At 39.4% G+C, this 27,527-nt stretch overlaps 1 protein-coding gene across 1 annotated transcript in view; it reads left to right on the top strand.

The window, feature by feature from the left end:
* The window catches only part of iqch (IQ motif containing H), a 187,947-nt gene that overhangs the window by 67,929 nt on the left and 92,491 nt on the right, over positions 1-27,527 (top strand). Inside the window, exon 14 of the mRNA XM_073032631.1 lies at positions 6,910-7,101. Within this exon, the coding sequence (XP_072888732.1) occupies positions 6,910-7,101 (192 nt within the window). The remainder of the gene's footprint in view (positions 1-6,909; positions 7,102-27,527) is intronic.

Genomic DNA, 27,527 nt, shown 5'->3' with positions numbered 1-27,527 from the left:
TCCTCCAACCTGAGTTTGACCTCATCATGGCAATATAGCAGGCCATGGACGGACGTGTCAGAATGGGAATGGGAAGTTGAATTGAAATGGGTAGCCACCAGAAGAACCTGCTTTTTGCAGCAGAAAGAGTGAAGGTGCTTGACAAAGCAGTCCCCCAATCTGCCTTGAGTCTCACCGATATAGAGAAGGCCGGACCAGGAGCACTGCATACAACAGGTGACCTGGACAGATTCATATATTGTTGTTGTTATATTTTGTATCTATAGTTCTCATCATTGCATGTTGCATTTTTGGGAACATTGTTGGCTCGCTAGTTAGCCATCAGATGTAAGTCAAAATAACCAGAATTTCGAGAATTTTGCCTAATCCTGGCACAGCAAACAACTTATTTTTTCACAGTATTCTCCTGTCCAAAGAGCCTTAAACTACATTTATCAGGCAATGTCATTTCCATTATCAATGCATTCAATTCTGAACATTTTGTCTTCCCTCATTACATTTCGCATGGGAAAAAGTCTGCTTTTGTGATCTTCATACTCTTGAGTCAGATGGTGAAAACTATAAGTAGGATTCTTGGTGTTGAGAACAGCACCCACCTGGAGCGCAAGTCAAGAAGTTGCACACACTTCTGGATAAAAATCAAGGGCCACAGGAACACCATTTTTCAATATGTATTCGCAGCAGATGGCCATCATACTTCATTGCCTGTGAACGTCTCCAGAATGTTCAGTTTCCAATTGTGTGGCCTACTAGCTTTATCTTGCCATAGACATCCAATGCCTCTATCCCACACTAAGAAGGTCTGAGGGCCATTCACATCTTCCATATAGAAGGGCTAAAACCGTCATCTTGTTAAATTGAATCTTGCAATAAAACTCTTCTCCTTCAACTTCATTCACAGCCTCCAAGTCAATGTTGTAATCAAGGGAACTCTCATGAATGCAAGCTATGCCTGTTTTTTTTTGTTGTTGAATACTTGGACAAGTCCTTGTTTCAGTCCTATTTAGGCCCCTCCCTTTGATTTTTCTTTTGCCTCACTTTGATGGGATTCCACCACAAGATTCATCTTCCCCACCCCCCACCCATTTTAGCATTCTGAAGGGCCATTTCCATTATGTTTCCCTGCTCTTCTACTCCATCTCTACCAAATGCTGACCTTTTTATCATGCTTCTCCATGCGAGAATTTGCATTTAGATGTGTTTATGTGTAATTTTCTCTCTGTGTGATAGCTCTTGTGGTTGCATAACTGACCAATAGCCTGGTTAAGATTCGTGGATAAGTAAAAGGCAATGGGAAGGAACGTGGTGCTCCCTTTTGCTTTAGAGGATTAAGGATCAACTTTATTCACCATATACTTTTATATGTATTAGATATTTGCTAGGGTGTGTTGGTCAATGTGCTACATGCAAAACAAAACAAAAGCATTCAATAATTATAATGACTTGTATAAAAATAAAGTTAGACTTTAAAATGTTGTTATGGAATAAAATTCACATTATTACATAAATACCAGTATGTATTTACAGTGTAACCAGTATTATAAAAAGTGGTTTAAAGTGGTTACACTGCAGTGAAGGGGGTAATAGATAGAGGGGGCGAAGGGATGGGTAACTAGAATGGTTGATCAGATTAACTGCCTGGGGGAAAGAAACCTTTCAGATAGTCTGAAGTTGTTTTAATAGCCCTATAGCACTTTGCTGAAGGGAGTTTTTGGAAAAGGCTGTTTGCTTGGTGGGTAGCATTCACAATCAACACACACAAAATGCAGCATGTCAGGCAGCATCTGTGGAAATGAATGAACAGTCACCATTTCAGGCCGAGACCCTTCTTCAGGACTGAAAAGGAAAGGGAAAGATTCTAGAATAAAAAAGGTGGGGCAGGGGAAGGAGGATAGCTAGAAGGTGATAGATAAAGCCAAGTGGATTGGAAAGATAAAGAGCTGGAGAAGAAGGAATCTGATAGGATAAGAGAGTGGACCATAGAAGAAAGGGAAGGAGGATGGGACCCGAAAGGGTGATGGGCTGGTGAAAAGAGGTGAGAGACCAGAGTGGGGAATAGAGAAAGAGGGGAGGGGACATCCACAATGACATTTCCTGCCTGCTTCTCCATCCTGGACACACACAAGTCCTGCAGTGATGGTAGACTGCAGCCAATGACCTTTCCTGCTGACCTGACAGTTTGCTGAAGCTGTCCCTGAGAAGGTTGCCTACATGGAAGGAACTTTCCTAAATAAGAACAAAATATACTGCAGATGAAATAGGTCATCAGTCAATATCTAGTCCAGAGGGAAAGGTTAAGTATTTTATTTGGATCACTAGGATCTGATTGAATCAAAGGGAATAACTTCACTTGCCCCATCATTGAAATGTTCCCACAACCAATGGACTCTCCAGCTTATGTTCTCAATATTTATTGCTTATTTGTTTGTTATTATTATTTCATTCTTTTTATATGTGCACAGTTTGTTGTCTTCCGCACTCTGGTTGAACACCCAAGTTGGGCTGTCTTTCATTGATTCTGTTATGGTTATTATTCTACAGATTTATTGAGTATGCCTATAAGAACATTAATCTCAAGTTTGTATATGGTGTGTTACGTACCCCGTAACTGGGTCACTTAACAGCAAAGATAGAGAGGTCCGTTGAAGTCTGATGGTACTACTTTTAACAGTATTTATTGATAAAAATACACAAAAATAATATCAATGCAACCATACAGATAATATACGTCGTCAATACTAAATCTAAAAGCGTGGGTATAATAATAATCAATAAGAAATAACTCTATCGTTGTCTAGGGGATAATGTATTGTCCGATGGAAATATAAAAGTCACTCAAGTTCATTCAAGCTGCAGGCTGCAGCCTTTGGTTGGAGTCAAGAGAGGGAGTTTAAAACTTGCCCATTCCTTTTATGATGTCGATCCTTCGAGAGTCGTTGGGGCTGATTTCTCCTTTGTTTTAGCTAAAGCCATTCTTCCGTGGTAAGGCCCACCAATTCCGAGGCAAATGGAAAAGGATGCACGTGGGCTTTCCACCGGCTTTCGCTATTACGCTGTTACAGGATTTCTAGCGTTTCTTCTGGTGCGTCTAAAGGGGCTGTTCCCCAGACCCTCTTTTATTCTGACTCACAGGGTCTCGGATGTCAATCAGGTCAGGATGATGCAATCCCTCAACCAACCCCCTCTGATCATTCCCTGAGGGCTTCCATGAAGTACAGTACTCAATACACAATTCCGTCTCCAAGAGACAATGGCCGTTTTCCGTGGCTTTGTATCGCTGAGGGCCAGGACATTCCAAACGTCTATCTCTCATTTCCTGGGTCTCCTGACCTGACTTAATAGCGATCTTGCGATTCTCAAAAAGGAGGGGGCACAGGCGTAACAGGTGACATATATGTACTTTGATAATAAATTTACTTTGAACTTTGAGTGTTTTTCCTGCATTATCAGTTTTCTCAGATATATTTTCCATCATTTAAGCTTTCTTTTCATTTCCTAAGAATCTAATATAAATTAGTTTACAAAGAAAGAGGATAGTTTTCGTGATGTGAAATCACAGCGATAGATTTGCTTGTCCAGTTTCAGCATACTGTCCAATATTTAGACACTCATCCTACAGCGTAAATCTTTATTTTGTGTGTTTAAGCACATTTTGATTGCCATGTTTGTTCAATATATCCCTGAAGCCACACATTCTTGAACAGAGAGAAATGAAGATGAGCAACACTTCTCTATTTTCCATGTTCCTTCTTTTGTGAAAGAAATTGTGGTTGGTCTTCTCCCCCAGGCTTCACTACATTTATGTTTAACTGTGGCAAACATCTTCTCCCAAACTACATAACCACAAGGATTTCCTTGGGAAATTTCAGAATATTCATGTATGTACTCTACCTCTGGGATCAATTCAAAAAGATGGTTGTTGTACCAAGAACAACAATTTATTGCTACTGTCTGAATTTACAGCATGAAGTATTTCTTCATGCCCTCTTTTTGAATAAAGTATCTTTTGTTGATTTACTACTTGCAACCAATCTGAGGATGTTAGACATATTTATAATGGGAAATCATGATCTGTAGTAGATTGAAAGATTATTTCTTTATCATCATTACTTTGTAATTATTTTTCATGTTTCAAGAAATCTATTGCGATATTGATCATAGGGCAAAAAATCCCTCCCTCTCACTCATGGTTTGTTCATATTTGACACCTGTTTTAGTCAAATTACTAGTTCCCTCTCTGCCAACATCTGAATTTTAAATGTCATTCTTTTCATTTTTGATTCATTTATTTGCCTCCAGCTTTTTCTCCTTGTTGTACTTCTAACACTTTATCTTGTCATCATCCATTGGGCTCATTTTTCTACTTAGATCTTTCTGATAATAGTTCTAGGTGCACTAGGATTTCTAGATTCATAATTCTGTTTCACTCTCTGAACTTTTCCCCAGGCCTCATTGCTTTGATGTTTGATTTTTTTTTTTCTTTTCTCTCCAGATGCCCCCCCCCCCCCACCCATCACCACCGCTACCTCATATCCAAATGGGTGGCAAAGTGGCTTTGTGGAGTCTAAGGAACTTCTGATTGATCATTCATACCTCAAAATCTTGGGCCTATGCAGTTTGACAGAGTTTATACATATGGGAGAGCAAAGCAAGCAGAGGTTTATTTGAGAACTTACTTGTGCCAACTTTGGCAGGCATACAAAATCATTGTTTCTTTCTGCACACACACATTGAAATCATTTGTCGTGTATGGGTAAGCCCCACATTACAGAGAAGGGGGAGGGTCCTGTTCCTAGAAAATGCAGTGTGTTGTGATTTTCCATTATCATGAAAACATATCTTTTGTGCATGAGTCAAGAAATGCAAGTTGGGAAAAATTAAAATGTATTGATTTAATTTTTTCACACAAATTCCATAGGAGTGAATTTTACTTTGCATCTCAATTTTTGAGTGGTGATTTGTGGATTCTGTAAGCGTGAATTTTTTAACAAAAATTTCCCTTATAACAATGTTCAGTGAGGGACAGAGAAAGAATCTGTATTTACCAACAAGTACCTTTATTGTCTAAACTAACATGAATTCATACACTAAATACCTTGTGTGCACTCCCACTAAGTTTTCCTGACTCTCCTGAATAGCAAAGGTATTAACCAGGCAAAGGAGTTTACGCTGGCCATGTGTTCATCGTAGTCCTGATTCACTCGCCACGTTTCACACAGGGTTGCTCACGCTTGTATCTGCGATGGTCACTCTTTGAAGTTACTGTTGCCAGCACACAATGAATCATCCAATTTTATATCCATTCCTTATCAATTCAGATATTATATTCCAGTGTCATTGGCCACAGGTCATGTATCTGATCTTTAGCACCATGTTAAACGCTCTGCTCCAAGCCAATATCCATTTATTGCCCTCTTCCTAACAAGTGACAGTTGATAATTTATGGCTCTTTGTTCTCAATCAGGAACCAGCTCGAATCACTCCAGACACAATGTTCATAAACCTTCATGTTACATCCAACCAAAGAACATCTAACAAATAACATCTTATTTGGAAATTATCTCTAGTCCAGCAGATCCATCTAGTCCATCATTGTGTCTTCTTTAAAACATTGATCAAGCCAAGCAATTCAAGCTCACAAAATGGTAGGCACCATCCCCAAGCACACGGCAGGACAAAGATAATTGGTCTGTCTGCTTCCACTGTCCTCAATTTATTCAAATTCACTGATCTTAGACTGTCATTCTTTCTGGTCTACAATTTCCATAACCTAAATGTGGAGTTGCCTATGTTTTATTTTGTTACCTCAGGTCCTTGTGTGACATCGCTTTGTCAAAGTGGTGAGTAGGGAGGGGGATTCATGAAACATGATCTAAAAATGTCTAAATCTGTTCTTACAAGCTGGGCAGGGAAACATAAACAGAGGAAATTCTGCAGATGCTGGAAATCCAGAGTAACACACACAAAATGCTGGAGGAACCCAACAAGTCAGGAGGCATCTATGGAGAGGACTAAAGAGTCGATGATTCAGGCTGAGAACTTCATCATGACTCCTGAAATGTTGATTCTATTCTCCTCCATAAATGCTGCCTGACCTGGTGAGTTCCTCCAGCATTTTGTTTGGGAAGGAAAACAGCAGTTATTGCTGACGCAAGTTTCGGACTTTTTCAGACAGTATTGATTTCATTTCCAGAAAGCAATGCATGTGTGAATATAATAGTTGTGCTCAAATATTTTTATTAAAATATATTTCTCAATTGGAGCTAACATTGGAAGAGCAACCTGTATTTCTGTGGTGTCTCCAACTGAGTACAACTTCCTGAAACACTGCATGAGAATCTTAATTTAAAAAGGGTGAGCTTACAAAAGGTGATACTAGAACATTTGACAAAAAATAACTTTTAAAGAACATCTTTAAAGGAAAAATGAGGGAAAAGAGAAAAAAAAGGAACACCCGAGCTTGGAGTTTAGATAGATCAAGGATTAGTCACTTTAGATGTGTGATGCAGGTTGGAGAAACAAAGATATCAAGCTTTTGATCAGGACAATGTCCTTTAGTGGGAACGTAGGCATGAGAAACCATGGACTGAGAAATTGCTAGACTGGGAATCAAACACAGTGAGCAATCATAGAGTCAGAGTGGCTGCAAGTTAGAAAAAGCAGGATTTTGAATGAACTTGCTCTAAAAATTATTGACAAAGGCAGGCTCACAATTTATAAACTTGCCACCCATGTTACCTCAGAATACAGGTAGTCAGGAAATCTATTATGTATGCAAAAAAAATACTTACGACAAAATCCTATTGTTTCTGACCCATCAAGAAGAGCTGATTACATATTTGTTATGAGATGTCAGCATTCAAGAAGTTAGTAACCTAAAATATAACTGTGCAAATTCTATTTATGCAGATGCATGAAGTTCTTATTCAGCTTATTCTTGAAAACCTGGAAATTAAACGTTGGCTCTTCAAAATGGACACTGAATTTGGCGGGAGAGGTACTGCATACTTTGATGTCTCACACCTGCCATGTTATCATCAGACCCTAAAGGAATTTAGGAAAGTCGGTCCTTCTGTTTGGCTGAAGAGGAGATGGATGCAGGTACATACACTTTGATTCCAATATTTGATTTAGGAGGACCAGCATAGTTATACACAGTTTTTTCATTCATTATGTGTTATATCTTTCTATGATGTAGGCGATTATGGTCTTTCCATGACCATGATTGTTTTTGGCTCATTTTTCTACAGAAGTGGCTTGCCATTGTCTTTTTCTTTATAAGGTAGGTGACCCCAGCCATTATCAATACTCTTCAGAAATTGTCTGTGTAAGCAGTGATCACATAACCAGGACCTGTGATATGCACCAGCTGCTGACTGATACAACCATCCACTATCTGCTCTCATAGCTTCATACGACTCTGACTGGGGTGGGAGGGGGGTGGACTAAGCAGGTGTTATACCTTGCCCAAGGGTGACCTGCAGACTAGTGGAGGGAAGGTGTACCTTACACTTCCTTTAGTAGAGACATGTCACCATCGCGCAACCAGTATTTGGGAGGGGGAACTGCAATATTTTTACATCTAATCTATTTTAAATTGAGTTTATTGTCATGTGAGGTACAGGTACAATGAAAAACTTGCCTGCTGCAGGAGCACAGGGTCATCAGTACAGACAATACAAAGCATAAATTCTACATAAAATATACAATACTGTGCAAGCATCTGAGGCACCCTAGACTATGTTTTATATGGTTTCAGATGGTCTGTCCTCCACAGAGCCCTGATCTCAATATCATTGAGGCTGCCTGGAATTATCTGAAGAGATGGAAACAGGCAAAACAGCCAAAGTCTGCAGAAGAACTGTGACAAATTCTCCAAGATGCTTGGAACAACCTACCAGCTGATTTTCTTATAAAACTGCATGACAGTGTATCTAACAGAATTGACGCAGTTTTAAAGGCAAAGAATGGTCACACCAAATAATGATTCAATTTACCTTTTTTTAAATAAGGAGTGCTCTTTATAGTAAATTTTTTGATGATTAGAAATTTTCATTTCATTATTTTTGAAAGCATCTTCACTTTACAGAATGTTTTACACGGCGCCTAAAACTTTTGCATGGTACTGTACAAGACAGTGGAAAGAGGGAGAGAAGGGAAAATTTTTAAATATTTACCTGTACATTACTGAATTTAACTTTGCACCTCCACCTAAAGCCCAAAAGAGAATTGTTTTCATGAGGCATTACCCTTTGCTGCCCTTTAAACAAAGCATCAGCAATGTATAACTGATCTGCAATGTGTTGCAGTTATTTCTAAGTTGCAGTGGAATCTGAATACCTAGTGATAAGGAAGAGGCTTGTTGAATCTTTTGTTCAGGCAATCTAGAACCTATTCTCTTCCTTTTGGTCCTGTCTCCAGGTTTGAAATATTCATTTGGTTTTGCATAAAATATGTTATGATCCCTATCTTAAATACTCTGTGTGGGAAAATAACTCATTCTCCAGCACTTTTCTGTTTTTGTGATTATGTGGGGGAAAGTTTCACTTTTCCTACTGAATGTGAATGAATTTTAATGAAAGCAAAAATATTAGCAGATCTCAGCAAAGGTTCACATAGTGTCCTTTGGCAAAGAATACTATAATTTGTTGCATTTACTCCAGTTACAAAATCCAGTCTAAAGCAGCTATTTAATACTTGTATGCTTCCAGTGACATTACTGATCAGAAGATAATTTTGTTCATTATATTGGTTAACAGATAATATCGTTCAAGGGACTAGTGTTTAAAATCGATTTGCATTTCTGATCTGGTAACTGTGGTACATTATTTGATGCAATAATTCCCCTTTGTGAGACACTTTGCTGCATTACTCAGTGGCTACAATTACTTTCTTTCAAGATCCTATGTGAATCTTGAATATGTGACAGGATCTATAATATGTGACAACATAAGGATAGAAAACTAACAAATCAGTAATGAGCTCAAAGTGGCAAACTACAGGATTTTAGTTGTCATAAGCACAAGCGCTTCTGCAGATGCTGGAAATCCACAAACAAAATGCTGGAGGAAGCTGGGTCAGGCAGCATCTGAATAAAAAGTTGACATTTCAGGCTGAGACCCTTTATAGAGTCACAGAAACAGGCCCGTTGGCCCATGTAGTCCATGCTGAAACCATTTAACCTGCACTCATCGACCTGCACTAGGATCATTACCATCCATGTATATATCCGTGTACCTCCATGTGGATGTATCCATCTACTTTCAGAACTGTTTTCAATTTGAATATAACAAAAATATTTGTTTTTAAGTTGATTCAAGAATGAAAGCTTGTATTAAAAAACCACTTTGATCTCTTACGTTTGAATGTAGTTTTCCTATGCAAAAGTTTAAACACTAAAGGTAGCAATATCTGGCTTTTCCTCATTGATTTACATTAGTCATGAATAATTGCAGAAATTTGTACACCAACTGAAACTAATGTATATTTATTAAGGTCATTCCAGAGTAGCAATCAATGATACCTGTCACTGTTAGAAAGTCATCGTTCATCTTGGGAAGCATTGTAGACAAGAATGGGAGGATAGACCTCTGAGCATTCTCCTGTTTTCACCAATGACTTCAACATCCAGATCAAAGAGTTGGACACTTACAGAGAAGTGTTGTTGGTTCAGGAATCCAGGAAGCTCTCCAAGTTGGAAATAAAGAGTTGCTGTCTCTTTGGCATGATCTCATTGTCACGAGGTATTTCAAAGCTTGATTTGTAGCAAAAAGCTGAGTGAATAGTTAACAAAAGAAATAGGAGCAGGAGTCGGCCATCCAGCCCGCCGAGCCTGCTCCGCCATTCAATAAGATCATGGCTGATATGGCCATGGACTCATCTCCATCAACCTGCCTTTTCCCCATAACCCTTAATTCCCCTACTATGCAAAAATCTATCCAACCTTTTCTAAAATGTATTTTCTGAGGTAGCTTCCACTGCTTATTTGTGTTCTTATATAACCTGGATGGCAGCTGTACTCATAGTTTGATAGGCAACCTTGAAAGCTGAAATACTCAAGGTGTAGTAATTGCAATTAGGAATATTTTAGTGGGAGAAAAAAATGGATCAGAATGAATGTTGCAAGTCTTTTATTGATCACTCAACCTTTTTACCTCCAGAAGGTTCTCAACTGGTTGGGATCCCAGTGTTAGCAGTTTAATATATTTTCCAGATGTTGGGCAGGATGTAATGTTGAGGCTTTATAAGACATTAGTAAAGCCTTATTTGGAGTATTGTGAACAGTTTTGGGCCATTTACCTTAGAATGGATGTGCTGACATTGTAAAGAGTACAGAGGAGGTTCACGAGAATGATTCCGGGAATGAAATACGAAGAGTGTTTGATGGCTCTGGCCTGTGCACACTGGAATTCAGAAGAATGAGGGGTGACCCCATTGAAACCTATCAAATGTTGAAAAGCCTAGATAGAGTGTATGTGGAGAGGATGCTTCCTATGGTGGGGGAGTCTAGTACCAGTGGGCACAACCCCAGATTAGAGGGATGTCCATTTACAGCAGAGATGAGGAGGAATTTCTTTAGCCAGAGAATGGTGAATCTGTGGAATTCATTGCCACAGGTGGCTGTGGAGACCAAGTCATTGAGTATATTTAAGGCAAAAATTGATAGATTCTTGATTAGTCAGAGCATGAATGGTTATGAGGAGATGGTAGGAGATTGGGGCTGAGAGGGAAATTGATCAGCCATCATGATGGGTCAAATGACTTAATTCTATTCCTATATCTTATGGTTTTATGGTAGTTATTGTTGCAAGAAGCCAGCAGCTCATTGCTCTAGACAGGTATATTTTCCTGCAAATTCCCAATAACGAGGCATCTTTAAGTCCTTTTAAGATTCCTTTACTACAGGATGTGAATTAAGAAGCATTAAGCAAGTCCCATGACCAGGTCAGAACCTGGTAAGCTGTTCATTGGAGTAGCAATCTACTGGAGGAACTCAGCAGGTCAAGCAGCAACTTGAGGAGGAATTGTTAAAGTTCTGGGTTGGAACTCTCCATCAGGACAGTTGTTTGGTTATTCTGATTTCAGCATATGCAGTCTCTTGTGTCTCCAAGCTCTTTGTTGGTGTGGATTCATGGTGGAAGGGAGAGAAATAAGATTGCTTACTGTGGTGTTTGGAGGGAGTGAAGGTCAAGGGTCACCTGAGCGGAGCAAGTTGAAGGTAGAGTTGATAGGATGAAGACAAATGGCACTAAAGATATGTTACCAGATAAATATTGGAAGAGAAAGTAAGTATAACAGGTGCTTTTTTTTTACAGGTTTAGGGTTCTTAGTTTGTTATGTTATATTTCTAGGACATTATCAGCAATGGGTAAAATAAGCAGCCCTGTGTTAAATGGCACTGGGTATGAGAAGAATAATGTCAATAATGCATGATAGGCAATGTGTTATAATCTTATATATAAATAACTGGCTGTTGTCCCATGATGAGTACATGATAAGTTGGAGAATATGCTTCCTCTCTTATCTTGTATCAATTTTCTTTACTGATAAAATTCTGAAGGAACTCAGCAAGTCAGGCATCATCTATGGAGGTGAATAAACAGTTGACATTTCAGGCCAGGAACCTTCATCAGGAATGAAAAGGAATGGGACATTCTATCTTCTGCCTTTACCCATCCTGCTCTTTTTTCCCCTTATTAATCCTTCTCTTTCTGTTATCTAATGTTCCATTATGTTTTTTCTTTTTGATGGATGGTACATTGTGAATGGAGGTACCAAATATATACAGGTGTATCTTCCCTTCCAAAAATTCTTCATCTCCTGATGACTCCTTCTCCTTCATTCTCAGTCATGTTCATCATTCTTTTCTCATTCCCGCTTTATCTTCCAGCATTTTGTGTGTGTTGCTTGGATTTCCAGCATCTACAGATTTTCTCTTGTTTGTAATTCCATTATCCAAATCATTGATAAACAGTGTAAAAAGTAGCGGTCCCAATCCTAACCCCTGAGGAACACCATTAGTCGCTGGCAGCCAACCTGCATCCTGCCTGTCAGCCATTCCTCTATTCATGCCAGTATCATTCCTGTAATGCCATAGGATTTTATCTTGTTAAGCAGCCTCATGTGTGGCACCTTATCAAACACCTGAAAATCCAAGTAAATGACATCCACTCCTTATCCTTTGTCCACCCTGCTTGTTACTTCCTCAAAGAATTCTAACAGATTTGTCAGACAAGATTTTCCTTTACAGAAAGCATGCTGACTTTAACTTTTTTTATCATTAGTCCCCAATTACCCCAAACCTCATCCTTAATAATAGACTCCAACACTTTCCCAACCATGAGGTTAGGCTAACTGGCCTGTAATTTCCTTTCTTTTGCCTTCCTCCCTTCTTAAAGAGTGGAGTGACATTTGCTATCTTCCAGTCCACTGGGACCACACCAGAATCAAGTAGTTTGTGAAAGATCATGACCAACGCATCAGTTATCTTTTCAGCAACCTCTCTCAGGACTCTGGGATGTAGTCCATCTGGTCCAGGTGACTTATCCACCTTAAGACCTTTGAGTTTGCCTAACTGTTTTTCCTTTGTAATATCAATGGCACTCACTCCTGCTCCCTGACACTCAGAACTCTGGCACACTGTTAGTGTCTTCCACAATGAAGACTGATGCAAAGTACCCATTAAGTTCATCTGCCATTTCTTTGCCCCCATTACTACCTCATAAAAAGGATGGGTTCCACTTGAATTCAAGGAGGACCAATATCCTTGCGGGCAGGTTTGTTACGGCTCTTGGGAGTGGTTTAAGCTAATGTGGCAGGGGGAGGGTGGGAACTAGTATGATGGAGCTGAGGATGAGCCAGCAGGTTTACAAGTAGATGATGTAATAAGCCATATGAATGTAAGGAAGTACAAGCCAATGATTTAGTACAACTGCAGACAGAGCAGAGTTAAGTTGTACCTCAGAGGCAAAATTCATAAGGGCAAAGAATTCTGGACTGAAGGTGCTGTATTTAAATGCACATAGCATTCAGAATAAGGTGGACAAACTTGTGGCGCAACTAGAGATTAGTCGGTATGACGTTGTGGGCATCACTGAGTTGTGGCTGAAAGAAGATCATAGTTGGGAGTTTGAACAACAAATGATACACTTTATATCAAAAGGACAGGAAGAAAGATAATAGTTCCTTTTACCAAAATGCATTATCATACATTTTCCAACATTGTATCCCATCTTCCACTTCTCTGTCCATTCTTCCAATTTATCTGAGTCATGCTGCAATCGCATTGCTACCTCAGCACTACCTCCGCCTCTGCTTATTTTCATATCATCCACAAACTTTGCCACAATGCCATCAATTCCATTATCTAAATCACTGACAAACAATGTGAAAGTAGTGGTCCCAATACTGACCCCTGAAGAACACCACTAGTCAGTGGCACCAAACCAGAAAAGGCCCCCTTTATTCCCATTCATTACCTCCTGGCTGTCAGCCATTCCTCTATCCATGCCAGTATCGTTCCTGTAATGCCGTGGGATTTTATCTTGTTAAGCAGCCTCATGTGTGGCACCTTATCAAATGCCTTCTGAAAATCCAAGTAAATGACATCCACTGCCTCTCCTTTGTCCACCCTACTTGTTACTTCCTCAAAGAATTCTAACAGATTTGTCAGGCAAGATTTCCCTTTACAGAAACCATGCTGACTTATTTTATCATTAGTCTCTGAGTACCCTGAAGCCTCGTCCTTAATAATGGACTCCCAACACTTTCTCAACCACTGAGGTTAGGCTAACTAGCCTGTAATTTCTTTTCTTTTGCCTTCCTCCTTTCTTAAAAAGTGGAGTGACATTTGCAATTTTCCAGTCCTCCAGGACTACGCCAGAATCAAGTGATTTACAAAAGATCATGACCAATGTGCCCATTCAGCAACTTCCTTCAGGACTTTGGGATGTAGTCTATCTGGTCCAGGTGACAGCCACCTTAAAGCCTTTTAGTTTGCCTGGCACTTTTTCCTTTGTAAAATTCCTCTACAGTAAAGACTGAAGCAAAGTACTTAGTAAGTTCATTTGCCATTTCTTTGTCCTCCATTGATACCTAACCAGTATCATTTTCCAGTGGTCCAATATCAACTCTCCCCTACCTTTTAGCATCCTGCTTTATATTATTGGCTAGTATGTCCTTGTATTTCATCTTTTCCTTTCTTGTAGCTTTTTTAGGTGCCTTTTGTTGGATTTTAAAAGCTTCCCAATCATCGAACCTTCCACTCATTTTTGCTACATTAGATGCCCTTTTCTTGGCTTTTATGCAGTCCTTAACTTCCCTTGTCAGCCACAGTTACCTCCCCCTGCCATTTGAAAATGTATTCCTCTGTGGGACATATCTATCCTGCGCCATGTGAACTATTCCCTTAAACTCCAGCTATTTCTGCTCTGTCGTCATCCCCACCAGTATCGTCCTCCAATCCATCTGGGCAAGCTTCTTACTTATACCTCTGTAATCCCCTTTATTCCATTGCAATACTGATGCATGTGACTTTTGCTTCTCCCTCTCAAGTTGCATCCTTTTAAATCTCTAAATGCCCTCTCCAGCTTGACAATATGTTCCCAATAACAGGGTAACTAAAATGTTTGCAATACGCAAAACTGGACACAGTACTACATTACGGAAAACTTGTGCTCCTGAATGGCAGGAATACCAGTACAGACAAAGCTCAAGCTTTAACGATCAAGGTTCAAGTTCAAAGTAAAATTTATTATCAGAGTACGTGCATGTCACCACACACAACCCTGAGATTCTTTTTCCTATGGGCATACTCTTCAAATCTATAGAATAGTAACTGTAAACAGAATCAATGAAGGAGATAGAGCATAGAAGACAAAAAACCATAAATCCAACTATAAGTAAATAGCAATAAATAATGAGAGCATGAAATAACAAGATAAAGAATCCTTGAAGTGAGATCATTGGTTGTGGGAACACCAAAATTACAAACCCCATTTCCAGAAAAGTTGGGATATCTTTCAAAATGCAATAAAAACAAAAATCTGTGATATGTTAATTCACGTGAACCTTTATTTAACTGACAAAAGTACAAAGAAAAGATTTTCAATAGTTTTACTGACCAACTTAATTGTATTTTGTAAATATACACAAATTTAGAATTTGATGGCTACAACACACTCAACGAAAGTTGGGACAGAGGCATGTTTACCATTGTGTTACATCACCTTTCCTTTTAATAACACTTTTTAATCATTTTGGAACTGAGGATACTAATTGTAGTAGATTTACAATTGGAAATTTTGTCCATTCTTGTTTGATATAAGACGTCAGCTGCTCAACAGTCGGTGGTCTCCGTTGTCTGATTCTCCTCTTCATGATGCGCCATACATTTTCAATAGGAGATAGATCTGGACTGGCAGCAGGCCAGTCAAGCACACGCACTCTGTGTCTACAAAGCCACGCTGCTGTAGCCTGTGCAGAATGTGGTCTGGCATTGTCCTGCTGAAATAAGCATGGACGTCCCGGGAAGAGTTGTCGCCTTGATGGCAACATATGTCTTTCTAAAATCCTAATATACGCCTCAGAGTCAATGGTACCTTCACATACATGCAACTCACCCATGCCGTGGGCACTGATGCACCCCCATACCATCACAGATGCTGGCTTTTGCACCTTTCGCTGATAACAATCAGGATGGTCATTTTCATCTTTGGCACGGAGAACTCGACAACCGTTTTTTCCGAAAACTAGCTGAAATGTGGACTCATCTGACCACAGCACACGGTTCCACAGTCTTTCGGTTCATCTGAGATGAGCTCGGGCCCAGAGAACTCGCCGCCATTTCTGCATAGAGTTGATGTATGGCTTCCTCCTTGCGTAATACAGTTTCAAGTTGCATTTCTGGATGCAGCGACGGACTGTGTTAAGTGACAATGGTTTTCCAAAGTACTCCCGAGCCCAGGTGGCTATAATTGTCACAGTAGCATGACGATTTCTTAGGCAGTGCCACCTGAGGGCTCGAAGATCACACACATTCAACAGTGGTTTCTGACCTTGCCCTTTATGCACTGAGATGTCTCTGAATTCTCTGAATCTTTTCACAATTTTATGTACTGTAGATGTTGAAAGACCTAAATTCTCTGCAATCTTGTGTTGGGAAATGTTCCTTTTGAACTGACTAACAATTCTCTCACGAATTTTGGCACAAAGGGGTGAGCCACAACCCATCCTTGCTTGCAAAGACTGAGCCTTTGATGGACGCTACTTTTACACCCAGTCATGATACCTCACCTGCTACCAATTAGCCTGCTTAATGTGGAGTCTTCCAAACCGGTGTTACTTGAATATTCTGTGCACTTTTCAATCTTATTTTAACTCTGTCCCAACTTTTGTTGAGTGTGTTGCAGCCATCAAATTCTAAATTTGTGTATATTTACAAAATACAATTAAGTTGGTCAGTAAAACTATTGAAAATCTTTTCTTTGTACTTTTGTCAGTTAAATAAAGGTTCATGTGAATTAACATATCACAGATTTTTGTTTTTATTGCATTTTGGAAAATATCCCAACTTTTCTGGAAATGGGGTTTGTAGATGAATGTAATTATTCAATTTTTTTCAAGAACCTGATCGGTGAGGGATAGTAACTGTCCTTGAACCAGGTGGTGTGGGTCCTGAGGCACTTGTACCTTCTGCCTGATGGCAGCAGCGAGTAAAGAGTATGTCCTGGGTGATAAGGATCCTTGACAATAGATGCTTCTTTCCAATGACTATGTTTCATATAGTTGGGAGGGCTTTACCTGTTACCTACTGGGCCAAATCCACTACCATTTATTGATGAAACTCCCACAAATATAAATAAATGCAAGGTCTGTATGATGAGCAATGTTGATAGAGACTGAATAAAATGTCCACATGTTTGCTTGCTTTTCATACTTAATTTTACTGCGCCATTTCATTGCAATTAAAATTCTGCCGGCTTAACTTGTTTAATCACAATTCTTAACTATATTTATTGACAACATGGAAATAGTGTATACACTTTATTAAAAACACATTTGTGGAACCCGGATACAACCTGAGAGAAATAGTCAAAGAGACAACACTAGGCGACCAGACATACAGGACATAAAAATAACCACAGAAGATTTTTTTGCTGCAAGGAATTCTATGAGACAAATATGGATAGATATATTAATAAAAAAAGGAGTGAAAATGATAAATTGGGGAAAAATCCATTTGAGCTTGAAATTTTAAGACCACATACTTCTGTAATTTGAGACTCCCCAAGCAAATTATGTTGTTCTCTTAAAGCTCATCTAAAAAGCAACATATGAAGTCTGATTTCTAATCAATAATTTGAATGAAATAATAGGTTTTGGAATGATAGCTTAACTAAAGGTAAATGTGAGAAAGTAAATATTTCTTGGAGATTTTATCACTGAACATACAGAGGCTGAAAAGAGTATAATATCTGGAATTCTGTTTTTATTTTCAGGTTAATATTGTAGCCTTATCTTTGTAGCTTTATGCTCTGGCACATACATGATTACAGAATTACCCACACTGATTAAAACTAAAAAAATGTTAGGATGGAAATATAAGCCAACAAAAAAAAAACACAGATGCTTGACTTTTTTTTACAAAAAAAATGTAAACTCATTGGCACTTTAGTCGGTACCTCCTGTAACTAATAAAGTGGCCTCTGAGTGTATGTTGATGGTCTTCTACTGCTGTAGCCCATTCACTTCAAGGTTCACCATGTTGTGTGTTCAGGGATGCTCTTCTGCAGACCACTGTTGTGACACATTTGAGTTACTGACACCTTCCTGTCAGTTTGAACCAGTCTGACCATTCTCCTCTGACCACTCTCATTAACAAGGCATTTTTGCCTATAGAACTGCTGCTCACTGGATGTATTTTGTTTTTCGCACCATTCTCTATAAACTGTAGAGACTGTTGTACATGAAAATCGCAGGAGATCTGCAGTTTCTGAGATAGTCAAACCACCCCATCTGGTACCACCAATCATTCCACATTCAAAGTCACTTAGATCACATTTCTTCCCCTATTCTGATGTTTGGTATCAACAACAACTGAACCTCTTGATCATATCAGAGGTTTAATGAACTGAGTTACTGCCACGTGATTGGCTGATTGGATATTTGCATTAACAAGCAGGTGTACCTAATAAAGTGGCCGCTGAGTGTAGGTCTTGGATTCTTGGCTCTTAGAACTGAAAGAAGGGCTGTTCTCCCCTTCCACAGATACTGCCTGACCTGCTGAGTGTTGGCTAGATTTTCTGTTTTTGTTTATAAGGGAGAAATGTGTCTGTTCTAGATAAGACTAATTATAAAGCAGTGCATATTTATCTTCCAGCCTTGTATATTGTACTTGGTTGGCTTTAGTCTCATTTTAGTATTTACCTGTTATTTCATTATGTCTTGCAGTATACCTAAAACTCATTATCTGTCAGGGAACATTTGCAAAGCTAAATAGTTACCTAATATATAGCCTGTGTGTGTCAGAATATTTCCAAAGAGAAGGGAAACAGTGAGGTCAAGCATCTTTTGTAGAGTAACTGATCCCTGTGTTTAAAACAAAAATGAGATCTATGCAAAGACTGGGGAGGGAAAACAAAACTAGAGCATTTTGGTCTGAAGTTGAGAATGGATCCTGTGTCACTGCATTAGATGCCAACAATCACTGTTTCAAGATGGATGAGCTGAAATGGGTTGCATACCCTTGATGAGTATCTATCTTTTGGAGCATCTTTTCCCCTATTTATGTGTGATATCAGTAATGAATGAAGCTTGCTAGCCAAATTTCTGACCTCCCAAGATCCCTTTTCTTCACTTACTTTAATTTGCATATAATGAGTGGAAATACTCATTATACCCAATATACAGATAGTACAGGTGCATTTCTTGGCACTCTTGAAATAGTCAGGACATTTCTCTTCCCGCTGGCACCATCAGAGAGGACGTACAGGAGCCAGAGGGCATGCACTCAATATTTTAGGAACAGTCCTCCACCGTCAGAATTCGGAACAGCAAATTAACCAGCCCATGAACGCTACCTCACTATTTTACTCTCTTTTTGCACTACAGTACTTATTTAATTCAATATTTTATATTATTGTAATTGACAGTATTTTGTTATGTATTGCACTGTACTGCTGCTGCAAAACAGCAAATTTCACAACATATGCCAACGATATTAAACTTAATTCTGACTTCTGTCACACTATATTGCTTTCAAGTCACATTTATACCTTTAGTCACCTGAGGGAATAAAGTATGACCTCTAAGGAAAAGCATGCACATGCACTTCAAAGATGCAGTTGGAATTTTCAGTGGCACTGCAAAAAAGAAATCGTTTTAAGAATGCATTGGAGTAGAAAGTTTTCCCCTTCATTTTCAGTCCTCATGAAGGGTCTTGGTCTGAAATGTCGGCTCTTTATTCCTTTCCATAGATGCTGCCTGATCTGCTGAGTTCCTCCAGCATTATGAGTGTGTTACTCTGGGTTTCCAGCCTAGTGATTATGGTGAAAAGTGCAGGGGGAGACATTGCCTGCCAAGCTGTGGATAGATCCAGCTGACGTCCAGGCGCTTGCACTACTCAGTGCAGAAGAGACCACTTTTCCAGATGATGGTGCATGATAGAGATAGGCATTAGATTGAAGGCTGCCTACAGGTATAACCATCTAACAGAAACACAGCACCAAAGAAGGGATATACAGACCTTTGCACTGTATATACCACAATGAGCCAGAAGGAGGCATGTCTGTTGCATTGTAAGAAATCCAGTATTAGTATTCTTTCAGATATAACCCCCTCACCATTCCAACACCCCCCCCCCCCCCACCATCCCCACAACTTATCCCCCCAGGTCTCTGTGTCTCCACAGGGTGCCCCACCAAGCAGCCAAGCTGAGAGCTGATAAAATTGATCATCTGTTTCCCTGGTGAATTCAATTATCAGACAAGCCCCTGAGGCACCAACCTACAATAATGTGGAATGAGCATCTTAACTGCTGCACTATCAGATTAAAAACACAAACACACACACACACACACACACACACACACACACACACACACACACACACACACACACACACACACACACACACACACACACACACTCACTCACTCACACCCTCACTCTTTATTAAGTGTTGCAATACCTGTACACCATCATCAGGTCCTCTGACCATCACGGTGAGAATTTCAGCACATCAGCCATTGGTGCCACGATCTGACCAAAATGCCACAATGATACAACAACATTTCACAATTTTGGTGTACAATGTAGCTTTCGGATTTTGTTTTTATTTTCAACAACCGTGAGAGTTTAGATTATCTGTTGTTATTTCAGAGATTTTTTTTAATGTATTTTGTGCTTTGACTTTTTTTTAAAAAGCCTCTGCATCTTCAGATGTGTAATCAGGTCTGATCTTGTAAGCCTATCCCATAAAATATCATCAAGCACTCACTTCAATATGGTGGAACAATAGGGGTCCTTCCCTGCAGGGTGGAATGTTCTAAAATATGCTGTATTAAGAAAAGAACAGTAAAAAAAATAAATGGATCTTATTCCACATCTATATCTAAATGTTCGAAAGCTAAGCTGACAGGGGTTGCAGATGATAACATTTGCTGGCAGAGCACTGCTTTTCATCGCACAATGTGAATACCGTAGTAGAGAGGCATATCGTAAAACCGTATGGAACAATTCCCATAAATATCCATGTTGAGTAAGAACAACAGTGCTTCTGCAGACTGCGATGAACCAGTAAGGTGGTCTGTTTGTAAAAGAAATGCTCACAAGGTAACTTTTTAGACACTGGCCAGATGATATTTTTGGGTTTTTGTCAACTCTGTATGGCAGTTCCATTGAAGAGTCATGCACAAAATTACTTTTCCTTTTCAGATGATAGCATATTTCAATATTTTCTGCATTTTCTCATGTATTTACATCAAGTTTATATAAACATGGCTCTTTACAATGCAGTAGTCATTGCAACTTCCTGACTGTAACCTCCGCATGATAATCTGGATTTCCATGTATTTATAATGTATCTTATCGCTTGGATCAAGGATCACGCTGTTTCATCTAGTGTAGGACCTCCCAGAGCACTTGACCAGCTGTGCTCCCAGAAAGGCCTCAACAGCCGGTGACACCCACCCTATTCAAAACACTCAGGAAGTATTAAAATTAAAAATACAGTATAGAATATTAAATCTAAAATAAACACAGACACACTTAAACAATTAAACACATTTAATTTGATATAACTCTGCTTAAAAGATTTGCTTACCATTCTCCATGGTGGATTTTCTTGCAAATCATTATTGTACACCCAATTCTCTGCTGCAGTGTTTAAGAAAAAACAGATGGAAAATTCATCCTTGGGTTGTTCCAAGGCACCTCCTATCAACTGATTTAAAGTATCAGATGCAAACGCCTGTGATCAGGTCAGTTGAAAGCTGTTTTGATTGAAACTGGTGTGCGTGTTAGGGAGAGAGAGAAAAAACATTATTGATGGCTTAGCTTGTTGGGGAGAAACACTTGGGGTGTATTTCTAGCTTGTAGTTTTCAGAATTCACTTTTATTTTTCTATCACAGTTACCACACAGCCTTCTCATCTGGCTTTTCTTTGTAATATGAGACATTCCACTGCTTTCCAAAGCACGAAGAAATGCACAGCCCAGAATAATTCTTTATCCATCATCTTTTACCTAATTCCAGGAATTTAATGTAACTTTTCCTCAACCCTTACTTTTCTAGGCAGTGTTTAATTGCAGTGCCCTGCTGGTTATACTATACAAGACATTTACCTTGGTGAATTGCCTTATAAACCAGCTCTTCTATGTAATACTGCCTTTGCACAGTTTTTGTATATGTTATCAGAATCAGGTTTAACATCACCAGCATATGTCGTGGAATTTATTAACTTTGTGGCAGCAGTATAATGCAATACATAATAATAGAGAAAACTGCAAATTGTAGTAAATATATATATTTTTATTTCTAAATAAAATACAAAGTGCAAAATAGAAATTTAAAGAAGTAGTGAGGTAGTGTTCAAGGGTTCAATGTCCATTCAGAAATCGAATGGCAGAGGCGAAGAAGCTGTTTCTGAAAGATTGAGTGTGTGCCTTCAGGCTTCTGTACCTCCTTTCTGATGGTAGCAATGAGAAGAGGACATGTCCTGGGTGAATGGGGTCCTTAATCATGGATGCTGTCTTTCTGAGGTATCGCTCCTTGAAGATAACTGGATACTATGGAGGCTAATGCCCATGATGGAGCTGTCTAATTTTACAACTCTCTGCAGCTTACCTCCATCCTGTGCAGTGCCCCCCCACCCACATTCCAGATGGTGATGCAGCCAGTTAGAATGCTCTTCATGTGATATCTGTAAAAATTTGCAAGTGTTTTAGGTGACATACCAAATCTCCTCAAACTCCTAATGAAATATCACCGCTGTTGTGCCTTCTTTGTAGCTGCATCGATATGCTGGATCCAGGTTAGATCCTCAGAGATATTGATACGCAGGAACTTGAAATTGCTCACTCTTTCTGTTTCTGATCCCTCCATGAGGACTGTTGTGTGTTCCCTATCTTGCCTTTTCTGAAGTGCCCAATGAGTCCTCAACTGAACTAACCAGGATCTGGAAGCATTGCCTCCCTTTTTCAGCAGTTAAGTTGGAAATTTGTGGGACTACTTTGTTAAACTTTGGCATGAAAATGCTAATTGTCACACTCATAAGTTCTGCTTGTATTAGTAGCATTTAAACTCAAGATGTTTCAAAGCAGTTACAAAGCTAAATTAAAGAGTATGGAAGAGGTGAACACTTATAACTCTGGTTTGGAACATTTGGAAATGAATGTACTAAGATAGTGGGAATAGAAAACCTTATTTAACTTCAAAAATATCAAGTTTTAAGCAGTAAAAATGTCCCAAGGTACTTCATATGACATCACTAGATGCTGGAAATATGGAGCCTATCTTTCCCCTCTCATTTGGATTTGCCTATCACCAGCCAGCTCTCACTCCACTCCTTCCCCCTCTTCACTGGCTTATCCTGGATAACTCCCCTCTTTCTTTCTTGCTTTGAGCAACTGAATTTAAATTTACCATCTGTTGAAAGGGATTTTCACTTCATAACACCACAGCTTCTGCACAGGACTGTGGATTACTGTCCAGTTAATATAACCACTATAAGCACTAGGGATTCTGCAGATGCTGGAAATCTTGGACAACACACACAAAATGCTGGAGGAGCTCAGCAAGTCAGGTAGCATCTACGGAGGGGAATAAACAGTCGACATTTTGAGCCGAGTCCTTTCATCAGGACTTGAAAGGAAGGGGGGAGGAGATAAAGGGCTGCAGAAGAAGGAATTTGATAGGAAAGGACATTGGACCATGGAAGAAAGAGGGAGATAACTATCTCCTCATCTGCCCATCACTTCTCTCTGGTTTTCCTTCTTAATGTTCAGCCCTTTACCTCTTCCACCTACTCCTCCTAGCTTCTCACTTTGACCCACTCCCCCAACCCATTCATCTTCTCCCTCACCTGTCATCTACCATTTTGTACTTCATCCCCCGTCCCATTTTATTCTGGCTTCTTCCCCCTTCCTTTCCAGCAGAGAAGAAGGAACACAGCCCAAAATGTTGACTGCCCCTTTCCCTGCACAGGTACTACCTGACCTGCTGAGTTCCTCCAGCATTTTGTATGTTACTTCGTATAAGGTATTAGGAAATGAAATCCATTCTTGGGGTGTATTAAGATACATAACTAAAGGAGTTAAAGTTTTCAGGGACATTGAAATGTGTTAGAGTTGCAGCAACGTAGAGTAATGTGCTGCCCCTAAATACAGGAACAAAACATTGTTTGTAGATCAAGGAAGATAATGAGGGGAAGCTATTTATTCATTCCTAAACTGATAGAAGTTTACAGTGCAAACTAATTGGAATATGTGACCAGAAAGCTGAAACAGTATTTTGTAATGTATGCTACCGAAAATGAACTGACATGTTTTTTTATTTAATTTTTGTCTTATATCACAATGACAGGTTTATTAGAGAGCTGTGTAGGAAATGTTCAAGATTTTTCACTATGATAGTGCCTAATTAATTGCACCTCATAAACCTGTTAATATGGCAAATTTAGATGACAGTTTGTGCTGTTTGAAATGCACTTGGGTATTATATATATTTTAAAAATTCCTTGATAACGATTGAGCCACTCATACCAGGAGGTCTTGGATATGATTACCAGTTCATCTTAGCTGATCTTGGTCAGGACCCCAATTGTATCCAGCATCTCTGGGTTAGGGAGGGAGAAAATGCAGCCAAATCACACCACTTGTCGGTGACCTCTGCTGACAAGTATAGATGCGCGAATGTAGACAGAGAAAAGAATGCACTTGACTGTGACGTCCTTCATGGTCGGCTACCTACTGACACTCACCAACATCAGCCATGGAGAACAGCCACTTGGGACAAATTCCAGAGGGCAGCAAGTGACCATGGAACCTTAACCTCACAGGAGAAGGGGAGGAGAATAGCAGAAAAAATATTATAAATACTGTATTCAGAAATGGAGCTATTTTTTGTTTACCCTCTTGTAAATCTACATGTGCATACTTTAATTATTGGGAGTAATTGGTCTCAGCTTGAAGAAGGGTAATTAATCCAAAGAAAAGAAGAAAGTGGACCCCATGTGGTATTTAAGAAAAGAAAATGTAGCTGAACAGAAGAGTGCAAGATGGAAGAGCTTCTGGGATCCTATGCCAGGCATTTAAAGCAGTTGTTTTCTGCTTGTGTGTTCCGGCATAACATATGTGTCCCTATTATTTTATAAAAGAAAAAAAGGCTCTTCAGTTTTAAACAGGCCTAAGTCTTTCTGTGGAACTCGGGTTGAAGTCTGGATAATGAGCGACGCAGCCTCTCAAGGTAGAGTGAGCAGATAATACCATGTGGACACAGAGTATGTATGCTGCTCTCAATTCCACTTAATGCATGCTGAAGCCACATCGAATTGCATTTCACATAAGTGTGATGGGTCATTAGATATAAGAGGAAATTGTCTCAGATGGGTTCAATAGACGCAACAAATATTTTACAAAACATTTTCCATTAACAGTGAAAAACAAAAAATGAGGCATTTGTATAGTAATATGCTAACATAGTGAGTCCTTTTGCAAGGGGATTGTGCAATATGTACTTCTGCTCTAAGAGATAAAAACAATGATAATTGAACTTTCCTCAATTTTTAAAATATACATTTTACATTTTGGATACTGAACAGCATTTGCGTAGAAATAAAATAAAAAGGCAGTAGATGGATAGGGGAGGTGAGGTGATTAAGTAACATATTAAATCGCAGAACCAATGCTAAATTCACTGCATTTTTTCGTTAAGAAGATCAGTCAATTGTGAAGAAATATGGCACATTATCCAGCCCCGAAAACACTCCACATGGGGTGAATGGTCATGTGGCATTCGACCTGAGTTATGACATCAGGAAAAGCACCCCCCCACCACCACCACCACCACTGCTTCTGAGGTAGTGGGATCTCAACCACCAACTTAGGGAAAGGGGCCTCTGAGTGTTAGCATTGGAATTTGATTTCACCGCAAATGAATGTAATTCAAACTGTAACTAGTTCCAAAGTTTGGCAGTATGAAGTAATATTTAAAATTCAACACTTAAAAGCCACTCAACAGTAGAGAGCAGAGTCATACAACAGTTATCCAACTGTAACCATTTAAGATCAACATTTGGAGTTGGATTAAATTGAGGACAAGCTATACAGATTGCATTTAGGTTCCCCAGGAGTGTAGATGACTAATAGCTGATTTGAGGTTAAATTAGGAATTGATTATTGTTCATTTACCTTGGCAAGACCTGCCCCGAACTGTCCTTGAGGACATGATGAAGAACCACCTTGTTGAATTGCTGCAGTCCTTCAGGTTAGGTATTCCATTAATGTTGGTAGGGAATACCAGGATTTAAACCTGGTGGTAATAAGGAACAAAAGGCACAATAAATTCTTCAGATGCTGGAAATCCAGAGTAACAACACACAAAAAATACTTGAGGAACACAGCAGGACAGACAACAGCTATGGAAAACAATAAGCAGTCGACGTTTTGGACCAAGACATAAACCGTCCTGATGAAGGACCTTGGCTCGAAACATCACTGTTTATTTCTCTCCATAGATGCTGCCTGGTCTGTTGAGTTTCTCCAGCATTTTGTGTATGTTTTGACAGTGTATTTCCAATTTGGGATTTGATGTACCTTAGAAAGAAAAGCGGGTGCGATGGTAGTCTGCTGCCTAGTCCTTCTTGGTAGTGGAAATTGTGCGTTTGAGAGGTGCTGTCAAAGTATCCTTGGTGCATCAGTCAATCCAGTGGTCTGCTTTTTCCTGGATGGTGTCGAGTTCATGAGTGTTGTTGAAGCTCCATTCAACCTGGCTAACAGAGAGCATCTCATTACATGTACTGTACCTGAGATGATTTGTCGATGGTGAAAATTTGTGAGGAGTGTGTTGCACCACTCATCATCTGACCTACTCTTATAGCCCCCAGTAATTATGAGGATGGACCAGTTACGTTTCAGATAGAGAATTTGATTGCTAAGGTAACTGTAAATGAACAACCTCCTGTGATAGGGCTGTCCTGAGCTTGACAATATAACATTGTATTTAGAACTTGGCTGTTTAGAATATAGAACATAGAATAATACAGCACAAGTTATGGTCCCACGGCCACAATGTTGTGCCAACCTTTTCACTTACTCTAAAATCAATCTAACCTCTTCCTCACATATAGTCCTCTATTTTCTTTCATCCATGTCCTAATCTAAGTGTTTCTTAAATGACCCCAAATGTATCTACCTCTACCACCACTTCTGACAGAGCATTCCATACTCTGTGTAAAAAAAACACTACCCCTGACATCCCCTTTATACTTTTCTCCAAATTATGCCCTTTCATATTAGCCATTCCTGTTTATATGGATATTTGGAATTACATCTTATTTTATAGAATGGTAGAAGTCTGGGTCACTCTCCTTGTTGTGCCTGGAAGTCAATTTAAAATTTTTAAACTGAGATTGATAGCTTTTCATTAGGCAATGGTATTAAGTGATACAGGGCCAAAACGGATGGATAATGTTAGGATACAGATCAATCATGTTTAAATTGAGTGGTGGAACAGATTCAAAGGACTGAATGGCCCTCTCCTATTCCAAGGCAGTTTGATAGCTGATTTTATACAAAGGACATTATGGTGTGATTACACTACTTGTGAATAATCTGGAGACCCGGGCTAACAGACCAGATAATGTGAATTCACTCTAGCCAGCACACTTCTGTCAGTTGGCTCCTGTGGAACATAAAAGATAGTCAGCACCTCAGGAGATCGGGGAATAAAAGGGAATGTAAAGGATTTCAGTCCGGGCAGGGATCCAAATAGGTAAATGTATGTCATTTATGCAGTGTGCTGCTTTTTTA

Source organism: Hemitrygon akajei, chromosome 30, assembly GCF_048418815.1.
Source record: "Hemitrygon akajei chromosome 30, sHemAka1.3, whole genome shotgun sequence".
Classification (NCBI taxonomy): Eukaryota; Metazoa; Chordata; class Chondrichthyes; order Myliobatiformes; family Dasyatidae; genus Hemitrygon; species Hemitrygon akajei.
Note: the sequence above shows the minus strand (reverse complement) of the source record. Positions and strands in the feature narration are given on the sequence as shown.